The 12,226-nt window shown below is 34.1% G+C and overlaps 1 protein-coding gene across 1 annotated transcript in view; it reads right to left on the bottom strand.

Annotated features, from left to right (window-relative positions):
* Positions 1-12,226, bottom strand: part of CSMD3 (CUB and Sushi multiple domains 3) — a 760,948-nt gene that overhangs the window by 220,351 nt on the left and 528,371 nt on the right. Inside the window, exons 28-30 of the mRNA XM_069779925.1 lie at positions 8,684-8,875; positions 2,696-2,834; positions 56-243 (exon numbers count right to left, since the gene is read on the bottom strand). Coding sequence (XP_069636026.1) covers positions 56-243; positions 2,696-2,834; positions 8,684-8,875 — 519 coding nt within the window. The remainder of the gene's footprint in view (positions 1-55; positions 244-2,695; positions 2,835-8,683; positions 8,876-12,226) is intronic.

Consider the following 12,226-nt stretch of genomic DNA (forward strand, 5'->3'; position numbering starts at 1 on the left):
ATTTATGCTCATGCATTGAATTTTTTTAATAGAAAAGAAAAATAATTTTATTTACCTTTGTACTCCAGATGGAATCCAGTAAAACTAACAGATCCATCACTCCGAAAAGCCAGATGCATGTTATTTGAACTGCTTTCTATCCTCTCTGGCAGCTTGCTATCTTGAAAGCTCCCAATCAGTGGGCTATTACCGTCTGGCCCATCATAGATATAAAGAAAATCATAATTTGGTTCTATACTGAAGCTGTAGAACAAAAAAGAGAAATATTAGATAGAATATGCTTTGCCTAACATTTTCACTCTTACTAGCTTAAATAAAAGTTTACTATCACTGTTTTCATAAAAGGGAAAAAAAAAAACCCTCCACTGTCAGAATAATGGTCTGTAGAAGTGTTTTATTAGAAAACAACAGAAATTATTTATTGGTTCTCTGCTTAAAAATGGTATTTTGCTAATGGCTACAAAAAAAACAAAACAAAAACCCATCTTAAATAGATAAAAATTAATAACAATATTTTTAAAACTTTAGAGAAATAAACAACATAGATCTACTGGAACCCTTAGCAAAAATGCTTTATGATATAATGCAGTCAGCTGCAGAGTAGAGTGTACACAGCTTCCAGTCAGACTGAACACTTTCACACAGCTGGAGGATGATCTTCCAGTAACCCTAAGAGGAAGAAGCATTTTTCCTATAAACAGTTTAAATGAAAAGGTGTAGTATTGAAACCTCACCTTTTCTTTTGAACTTAATTTTAGTTAATTTTAACAATTTAATTTAGTTAATTATGTAACTATACTTAATTAACTAATTAGTTAATTAGTTAAGGGCAGAGAGTTAACCAAATTTACTTATAAGACTGCCTCCGTACAAAAAAGGTTTAAAAAAAGATTGTTAGTAAAAGAATGAAAATCCAACCACTAGAATTATTTTGTCTCTACTTCACACTTCTGATTAAAATAAATGTAGGCATTGAAGACCTGATACAGTTTCTTTAGGGAAAATATTTTTAAACTTTTGGATTATTTAAAAAATATTTTCTTACAAAAGAAATGCAACAGTCAAATGTCAACAGCTTCAATTTTTAAAGTGTCATAGTTTATCTTGAGTTTAAAATGGTTAGCTACAGTAAGTCACACTCAAAAGCATATTTAACAGTACTCAGTGGAGTATCCAGAGTTTGGTTTATACAGGAAGGGTTTTTTTTTCACCCTGGAACAGTCTGTGTGTCATAAGTGAGACAAGTCTTAGTAAGTATGCAATATACTTTGACCAAGAAAAGCTTGTCAGCTTCTGTCAAGAATCATAGCATTGTCCAGATTTTAAAAACAACTTGGCAATATTTGGGATCTATAAACTGTTCACATACTATATTGAGTTGTAGGGTTCGGTGTTCGGAAGATCTCGCCATGTCACGGAAAGTTAGAGGGTTAGTCGCAGCCTTATGATGTGTCTGTAATCCCGCCTATCCTTGTTAGTATAAAAGGAATTGACTGCGCAATAAAAGGCGGAAGTTGGCGCTCACACTGTGTGTGCTATCTGTCTCTTTCCCTGGTCTGGGGGGTGATCAGTGATCTAATCGTGGCACCTTGATATGCAGCGAGCGCTACATTGAGTCACATTGTAAAATATTGTTTTTACTCTAAGATGGAGATCTCTTATATCTAATTGTACAATATAAAGAGCAGAATATTCTTAAATATTTTGACCTCATGATATTTCACCAAACAAAAGAAAAAAAGTACTACTGCACAGAAAGTTGCTTAGCAACTTTTCAGCATTCTGCAATCACCAACAAAATATTTATATTGTTAATTATGTAAATATAACTGAGTGATTCATTTGCTTGGAAGGAATTCTTCAAAACACATACTATATCACTAAGCACCGAGAATAGACAACTGTATGACCTACATCACTAAACAAGTAATCACATTATCACTGATCAGAACTATAAAGCCACTATTATAGAATATCCAGCATAAGAAGGACTTAAATTTCATGGGACATTACAAGTACAATTTTAAACTTTTCTGTGACATCATCATAGGCCCCAGTTTGGATGCATATTTTTCACAAATAATATGTATATTAATTTACTTTATGGTTTACATACAATGCAGACAGCAGAAGTTCCTCTGTGGATTCTATTAATCTCAATTTAATCTTGCATTGTGATAAAGGAAAATGCTAAACCAATTCTATTTAATAACCAGAACAAAAGGAAGTATCCTGTTGAAGTGTCCTGGAATGATACAGACTAATAAAATTAAATTTAAATACTACTTTTCAAATTTTGCTGAAATAGCAGGTAAACATCTTATACAAAATATGATGAACCAATAGGCTTCATCATTAAAGCCCATACTCCTGGCTTGGGGACAATTCAGTGAGTTACTCCATGCTGCCTTTTCAGGAAGACAATCTTGGTAAATTGAGCACCATCCACGTCCACATTAGTTGGTATAAACTGAGAGTGCTTTTAACTGAACAGGAGCAATGAGCTCCCCAGCTTCACCTCTATGTGTATTGAATACTCTGATGTATTTGTTGTCACTGCTGACAAAGATAACAATTAGTAATCACTTTGATAGTTATATTAAGTATACATATGTTACCCTACATAGCTCTGAACAACCGCCAATAATAAAGTTACAAACCTGACTTTAAAAATTACAAGCAAGTAGCAGTTTACCTGATAAATGCTAATGATATAACATAATCATTATTAACAGTGATAGTCCAGTCACAATCTCTGCTGTGGGGATAAGGATGAGGGAAGTTTGGTGAAAGTATAAAACCTGATGAGCCAGTCAAGTTTCCTCCACAGGGAGCTGTGAATAAAAATAAATTGGAATTGAGGAAACAAGGTAAGAGAAAAAGAAGCAAGTACCAGCAATCTGTTCACTGACATTTAATGTCCTCTAAAAGTTAAACAAGAAACAAGTGAAGTATTTACAAAGCTTTAATAGAAACAAAAATGTATTCACATTCCTCCTTAAACAAATACTAATAATACTAAGTGAAGCACTTGTTTTTGAACTCTGTGTCCTTTTATTTGCTTGCATAACAGTGTAACAAAGCTTTTCTGAAAATACTGAAAATACTTTTCTGAAAATGCTTTGGCTGCAGACATAAAAAAACTTAACTGGATACGCTTTCCACTTTCTACTTCTTGTTAAAGGCATTCTAAAAGAAGCTTCTTAGGTTATGAAATACCATCTACTTGCACTGATAATGCAACTAGCTGCATTTTCACCAGTCAGCACTGATTTGTAATTTGGATCAAGACTGATACAATATAAATGAAATTCAACAAAAACATTCTAGTAATTGCAGTTTTCAAACTCAGAGATAAATAGAGTATCTTCCAAGCACAGGCCAAATAAAACAAACACATTTCTCTGAGTGTTTTTGGAGTTCCTAAATGTGTGTTTGTGGTCCAGAAATGTAAATACTTAATTAAAAGAATGAAAGTATCACTACCCTCATGAAGTTTTGTACTTCAGCACTCTTTAACTGAGACATCACATAAGAACAAGAGAATAAGCATATTTTCTAAAGACTTTTTTTGAAAGAACTTCTTAAATTTTATTAAAAATATTCTGGATAAGATTTATAAAGTCTTATCATTTTGCAAAATTTAGTTCTGCAAAGTGATCCTCAGCAGTACCAAGGAAAGGAGTTTACTTAGTTTTTTACTTAGTTTTATAATAAGGATAATAATGGCTATTTCTTTTCTTCACAAGATTAAAAATTGGTGTTGTTTCTAACCAGAAGCATCTTTTATTTAGTGTTATTTTATTACAATTCTGAAACAAAGTAAGATGAAATTATTACAAAAAATATGCTTCCTTTAACTGTAAAAGAAGACATTGTAACTTTCTATCTTGCTGAACTAAAAGTTTGTGCAAAAAGAGGAACTGCGAGGTTGTATGGAATGTAAAGGCTGCTCATCACCTGGAACTAGTGTTCTTCCGTATAACCCTATACATTCATGCTCTTGAAGTACTTTAATGGTTTAGGCTGCACTATTTACATATCTTAAGAATGAAAATGTAAAGAGTGCCAACAAGGACGTTAAGGTTATTCACTGTAAACAAGCTTCACTGAAATGACCCCTAAATTATATCAGTCTGATGATATTTTCTGAGGCAGCCTGAGCTTATATATGATGATACAAAGATGTTTACTCAAACTTTTATGTCCTTGTTCCAGACTACTTTCTGCCAGTGTCTGCATCCATACTTTCCTAATGTGGTCTTGATTTACTTTAGTTCTCTGTTAAGTTATTAGAATATTTGCATATTAGTAGCTTCTTTCTTATCTACTTACTCTTTCATTTGCACACACTAGCAGTTACTTTTTCTGGTTACAGTGAGACTGGTTCTTTCATTAAATCCTTCCCAAGGTCTAGCTGATAATCAGAAAGACTCTCCAGGGAATAAATGGAAAGTACATGAAGTTGGACAGTCAAAATGTGTTTTATTTCAAGCTATACAATTACCACCAGTACAAAAACCCCATTAATCTTCAACTTTGCAAAATACCTCCCAGGTAGAATTTTCCTCAGATACAGCAGTTTCAGATTATTTTATTTTTTAATTCATTAGATAGTAAGTTGAGAAAGCCAACATCATCTAATGAAAAATGTTATTAGGTGATGTTTCCAGTTTACTATCTTCTCTAAAGTTGTTTACTTTCTTTTTCTGTGTGCTTGAATTAAATTGTGTTTCAGAATCCATAATTTTCTGAATTTAATCTGTGCAACGTTATTAAGTGTCATAACTTTGTTTTTAACTGAGGGCAGACCAGCTTTGAAAACAAAGTTTAAAGAACACCTATCTTTTATAGTATTAGACGCAAGACCTAAGACTGAACAAATACAATAGCCCATCTAGAAAGAAACTCAAATGTCAATACACTATGAAAAATGTATTTTTAATGTATTACACAGTGAAAACTAGATGTAGGTTATGTCAACCTGTCTTTATAAACCTCTGTGTAGACACAGTAGTAAGCAAGCACTGTGCCACACAGTCTGTCTGTATGATGATCTTAGTATTCATTGTTTCTATGGGAGCAAGTACAGCTTGGGTTGTTTTTTATCTAAAATGTATTTAATTTTTCTGGAGGGCAACAAAGTACTACTCCAGAACTTTCTGGCTTTTATTTATTTATTTATTCGCTGAATTACATCTTAACAAAAGAAACAGAATGTATGGTTTCATTAGTTATTTTTTTTTAAATAAGAGATATTAAATATAGAATCATAGAATCATAGAATTGTTTGGGTTGGAAGGTACCTCTAAAGGTCATCTAGTCCAACACCCCTGCAATGAGCAGGGACATCTTCAACTAGATCAGGTTGCTCAGAGCCCCATCCAACTTGACCTTGAATGTTTCCAGGGATGGGACATCTACAACCTCTATGGGCAACCTGTTCCAGTGCTTCACCACCCTCATCATAAAAAAATTCTTCCTTGTATCTAGTCTGAAGACATATTTAAATAATTGTAATATGAATTGAAATATGAAATAACTGCTGAAATTTTCCTTTGCATTAGTGTCATATAGATCCCATTCTGAGGAAAGCACCACTGGAATTCACTGTTTACAAAAAACTTTTCCATAGATATAAAAATGGAAACCAAGACTTTGCTTAAAACAAAACAATAGAAACAAACAAAACCAAGCTGCAATTAAAAAAAAAAAAAAAAAGACCTAAGAATTTCTGAAGAAAGTCTGAAACTTCTGGGAGACAGTCCTTACTTCTCCTAAATGTACAGTAAACCTGAATCCTAAAATGACATTTTCCATGCCAGTAGTTTTAATGGTATCCTTGAGCAAACTAAGTGAATACCATCATTTAAGATTCTGGTATCTAAACAAGATTGGATCTGCGAAGTCTTTGGAATGGAAAACTCCAAGTTATTTTGGGCACCACAGGCATAAGCCAAAGGACTGCCTTTTGGCAGAGACATATTCTCAGATTTATAGTTTGTCGGAATATCTTCAGTATAGAAGAATCTCAATTTTCATCATTCACTCAAATAGTTGAATCAATATTTAGCTCTTTGTAATTTTCCCATTGTTACTACCTTTAAGATGAAGACATTATTAAAATTGTGTTACAGGCAAGACTGAAGGAATCTAAACAACCAAGGCAGTCCCACAGGTAAGAACAATTAACAAGTACATTTACCTAGTTTTGAGTATTAATTATTAGAAGGTTCAAGAAGACACTTTGGAGTATAAAGAACTAATAAAGTAAGTCTAGAACATGTTACAACAATACACCTCAGGAATTATCCCTGCCTCTTATTCTTCCATCGAAGTGATAATTTTTTCTAAGACTTTGATAAACCACGATCATGTTAAAATTACGTGTAGAGTAAGCCTTGTACAATTTTGATTTACAGGCATGGAAACAACATAAGTGAATATATTTGGAAAAAAACCTGATGACCCTCAGAGTGTACTGAACCACAACAGACAATTCTGAAATTTTTTGGCTTCAGGCCAAGATTTGCACACCCTACTGTAGTCTATTAGCAGCTCATATTCCTCAAAAATGTATCATTATAGGAAATCAATACAAAATAACTTCATGCCTGATATTTAGCCAATAAATCATCATAATAAGCATTCTTGCTACTCGATGTACAGTAGGTGTTTGTGCATAAAGTGTGGAAATTACAAGTATTATGTAAATGGATGCATGCAGTTAAGAAAACAAGTGCATGCATATTTACGCGTGTACGAAGAACAGAATGACAGGTGAGTGCCTACATTTAAACTATTTAATAATATCATCAACTCAGTACTGATAATGATTAAAACTGCTAGCACTGAATAGGGTAATTATTTTTCAGTTGAAAAAGTATTTTTAAACCAGCAATATCAAATAAGACCAGTATGTTACAATACATTCATAAGGCCTGTTCCTAGAGCTCTATCGTTCCTTTTACTTTTTCCCTTAAACACCTACAGATGTTCAATTATCATTATTATTAGATACATATTTAGGCATATAAAAATAATAAGAGATGAGCAATAAAATATTTCTCTTCTGCAGTCTTCCAGCAAATAGTGTAGACAGTTCTTGTCCTAAAGCCCATACACTCACACTACACAGGAGGGCACAGTAAGGAGAGTAAGACCAGAGAAAATAACACTTTGATGTGTTAAGTAGAATAGCCACAGACACCAGGTCAGCACTGAAACATGTTTGCAAATGTATGTCTGCAGACATGCATGGTGTGTGTGGGTGTGGGTGTGTGCATAGGTAAATAGGATGCAGATTTTATTTTGTAACAACTAAGGTCAAGTTAAGTTTCTTAAAGACAAGAGACCATCTGAAAGCTGTACAAGTGCTCCTAGCAGTTGTCTCTGGCTAGTTCCTCCCTGCAGTGTTTGCCCCAAAACCAGACTACCAGGGATAGCCAAGCAGGAGGAATGCCTTTGTGGAGCTGATGTTCTCACAGTTGCAGAGCCCACTCTACACCACTCTGAGCTCAAGGGCTCTTGTCTGATTATTTTAGGTGCCCTTGTTTTACCCCCCTCCTTTCAGACACTCCTTTCAGGAAGTTCTGCTTTGGACAGGACAGTAAGCACAGTATCTCATAATGACGTGACTCAAGGTAATACTGCTGCGACTGGCCTATCCAATATTCTTCCACTTGCACTTCCTTAGAGTGGCCCATTTTCTTTCTTTTCTGCACCATCAAACTTGCAGATCCTATTTAACAGGTTACCTGTCACAACCCTTAGGGAATTTCAGGTCAGCAGCTGCTGTCCTCTGAGACAAAATCTTTCATCATTCTACATCATGTTATCACATTTGACTGCATTAAAGAACATACTGGAAATAAGCAACATTACATTATTTACCAAACTAGCCAGATGGGTAACATCATGATTATTTATCACTCTACCTCTACATCAGGTTTTAGAAGTTGTAGCTTAGATATTTTCTAGATCAATAATGATAATGATTAGGATTGCCTCAGAAAAGATTACTGGAAGGCTACAATCTACTAGAGATTTTTTTTAATTTATTACTTTTCATCATGATTCAGTTACCCATATTAAATGCTTTCAAAATCCATTTAATACGAGCTACGTTAATCAGAATAGCATTAGAGACTGAGATAATATTTCAAAAAATAAACGGTATGTAACAATTTTTACTAATGAAAAGTTGTTCTTTCTAAAATAAGACTGCCAGAGAAATTAGGCTACCATCTTCTCATTCTTTCCTGTTGCAGCCTACTTTAGCCGTTGCATAATTTTACCTGATCTATAAACTTACTGGGTCATCTGCCTGATACGTTGTACGTATGGGCATATGAACTTTAACCAAATCCTCCACACTTATCACCATTTTTCAAGTTTAAAACAAAGCTAATAGTGTCATTGACAGTGATTTTCTTGCTCTCTCTGTCACAGATCATCAAATTATAAATGATACAGCCTTGAGAGGGAAAGGATGAGAACTATTATACTAAGAACTAAAGAGGAAAGATTTTGGTAATGCCTATCAGAGCTTTATACAGAGTAATTTATCAGATGTGCAGTACTTGTATGCATTTGTTCTTCAAAGAAAGTACCTAGAGCAGTGTGATTCATTACACCAGAATTTCAAAATTTAGGAAAGCATTATTTGATTTCTTCTGCATACCTATACAGACTGGTGGGTTGGGCTGCCAGAAGTACCTATTTTCTACCTGAATGCAGGTTATTCTCTCATCTCCTTGCAGTTCATAGCCAGGGTCACACTGAAAAATGACAGTGTCTCCAGGTTCTCTTCCATCCCCATTTCTAGTTCCATTCATGGGGACACCAGGATCACGGCAGGCAGTAGCTACAGAACCTAGCAGAAAAGGGAAAAAATAAAATGCATTTTTAAAAAAAGTCAACTTTTCAATCCATTTTTGCCCCGTTACATTTTTCTAATCAGAAAGCTCTGCAAATCCAAAATTTTCCTATTCAATTCTAAAATTTTGAAAAATCATGCAACGATCTGCTGCTTTTATACTACTAATTTTTGTCACCTGCTTTAATTATTGAAAGTGTCTAACTTTTCATTTAATCTTTTTTTTGAAAAAATTCTGTGGAGCATTGCAATATGTAAAAAGGAAAGTAGAAGATTTCTTAGTATGCTGGACACAGCACTTTGAACTTAGAGGAATTTTTAATATGAATAATGGAAAGAATAGATTAAGAACCTCACGTTGTCCAATAAGCTATGCTTGTACACATCTTCAATCCTCCACAATTCTATAGTTCTTAAATGTATGTATGGTATAACATTTAGTAGCAAATTTGGAAGTGAATTTCATTGATCACTCATATCTATACCCTAGCACATATCTACCATGCTAGGCTTTTGTAATAATATTAAAGAAATCACCTACACAAAAAATATGGACTTAGTCTGAGAGAATATACAGCTACACATAATGCATAAGTACAGATTATTACTAAGACTGCACACACAATCACAATGACTACAAGAGAAGTATGAGAGATTTATAGATATTTTACTTAGGTTTAACATATCATGATCAAAACTTTATTTAATATATTATGCACCAAAATACATAAGCTTATGTGAAAAGTAAGCATATCAACTGTTTATTTAAGTAAATATGATTTCCTACTTACATTACAGAACTGCAACATGTTATATGTATTACAAATAAATAACAAATGTCAGAGTTGCCTGTGGAACTAGTCCCACTGAGCTCAGCAATCTGTGTAACATAAACACAAAGTGGCAGTAGTAAGATTTAATTCAGATGCCCTCTTTCTGGGGAGCTAACACCAGAAGACAGCAATGTATTCATCTGAAATGTGCGTGGTTTATATATTTACTATGTTTTTGAAGAAGAAATCTTGGTCTAACTAGGTTATTTCCCTAAAAACCCAAGAATCTTGCTTTCCAACACATACTTAATATAAAATAAAAGACTTAGCTCTATAAAGTTATGGGGCTTTTTATGGGGTTGTTTTTCCACATTAAGAAGTTCTGAGTATGGGGGGGGGGGGGGAAACCACACACACAACCACCACCCCCCACCCCCCAAATGCACTATGACCAGAAGTTAGGGAAGTTTCTCCTCGTTATTCCTTGAAGATTAAATAAATATTTCTTTAAAATATTAACTACTGTATAATAAATAAAAGATTTTTTTTTAATATGATCATGCAAGATTTTAAAATGTCTGTGTCAGACACAATGATCAGGACTCCTGTTTTTATCTTAAAATAAACTGTTGGGTTTTAATTTGGAAAAATATACTAACATATGCAATTACTAAACTTCACTGCACCACACTAGCAGATCTTGCAAATGTTGCATGCAAGAGAATAAGATACTGGAGCTAGATCACACTGGAGTGAAATCTCATCAGATATGAAAAGGTTCATAATGTTAACCTAGGTCAGAAGTAAAAAAGATATCCTTAAGGTAAACTTAGACTGAAGCAAGTAGCAAATCCAGTCACATATTAATCTGCATTCCTCCCTTCTAAGAACACAAAACATGCTATATATTTTGATTAGTGTTGGCCAGTCAGAGCAGTCCATATAGGAGAGAAACTGTGTTCTGCGCACTTAAATACTACCTGCCTCAAATCTTGCTATAAACAAGAGTAACACTCCTATGCCTTATTTAAAACACCCTGAAACCAATTCTAGAAGAATGGGGGCTCATACTTAACACAGAATTTGTAATCAGTCTCGAAGAGCTCAAGAGAGAAAGTTGTTGCTATAAAATTTGTTATTAGCTGTACATCATATTGTTCTTACTAGATTGTATCATTCTGCAAAAGAATTGTATTGGCTGAAAAAGAAGATAAAGGGACACCCAGATCTATTTGAAGTTCCTGATACAAACTATTTGGGTTTTTTTAAACACTTAGTAATAATTATGCAAATTAAATTTATGAGATATATATGCTAAACTGATAACCTTTTCCTTATTTGCCATGTATAATGGCCTTCTTGCATACTTGCATGTTCTTCCAACCTACTTCTTGCTCTTACAACTCTGTAGCCAAATCGGTGAAACGTGGATTGGGTAAGTGGAGTATGAAATGAACGGAAAACAGGCTGGTCTGCAGACTCCAAGAGTGCCCATGATCCAAAACCCAGGCAGCAGCTGATTATCAGCAGTGTCCCTCAGGGGTAGGTCTCGACTTCAACATTGTTCAACACCTTCATTAAAGATGGAGACAATGGGACAGAGTAAACTCTTGGAAAGTTTACAGACACTGAAGGATCAGTTGATATGCTCTAGTGTAACGATGCTATTTAGGGCGACCTCGGTAGGCTGGAGAAAAGGCCTGAAAGAAACTTCATGAAGTTCAAAAAAGGAAATGCAAAATCCTGCATCTGGGACAAATCAATCCCAAGAAACAATTTGCTGGAAAGCAGCTTTGCAGAAAAAGAATAAACTCTTCTTGAAAGTATGCAGCAAAAGCAGAAACAAAGCATTCAGAAGTTGCAACAAGCAAAAATCCAACTGCATAAAAGAAAAAAATGGTTCACTACAAGGGTGATTAAACACCAGAAAAATATTTCCGGGGGGGTGTGTTATCTCCAGCCATGGAGATATTCAAAGCCCTACACAGCCTGATCTGTTTGACTGTTTTGTGACCAGGGAGATGGACCAGAGGTCTTCAGAGTTCCTTTCCATGACTGTTTTTTTAACTTTGCAAATTCATATTAAATACACACAGACTTCCTTTAAAAATAAAAGGACTGCTTTAAGACTGATTTTTGCATTATACCGCTAGAATGCAAAAGACAGGTTCTCAGCTCCCACAGTGGAAGTAGATAAATTGCTATTAAGTCTAGATTTTAGGCTTTTAAGTACTTAATGTCTAAAAGTCTAATTCTCATTTTTCAGAGTTTTTCTGGTAATTTCCAAGGCTCTATTAAGAGTATCAGTTCTTGTTGAAGGATTTATGAAACAGTCAAGGTAAGCTACTACTTTCGAACCAACCATGAAATGTCATACAGAAATCCTCAATAGGCTGATAAAAAATAAATAAATGTATTCTCAATGAATAAAATGTAAGAAAGGGAAAGAACCTAACATGCCATTAAAAGCACTAGGATTCATGAAATGATATATTCATTTTTACTTTCTCATAAATCAATAAATATTTTGTTCTGATTTCTCTAAAATCTGTGGGAAATTTTGCTTCTATGTTCT

This window comes from Haliaeetus albicilla, chromosome 3 (genome assembly GCF_947461875.1).
Source record: "Haliaeetus albicilla chromosome 3, bHalAlb1.1, whole genome shotgun sequence".
In the NCBI taxonomy this organism is placed as follows: domain Eukaryota; kingdom Metazoa; phylum Chordata; class Aves; order Accipitriformes; family Accipitridae; genus Haliaeetus; species Haliaeetus albicilla.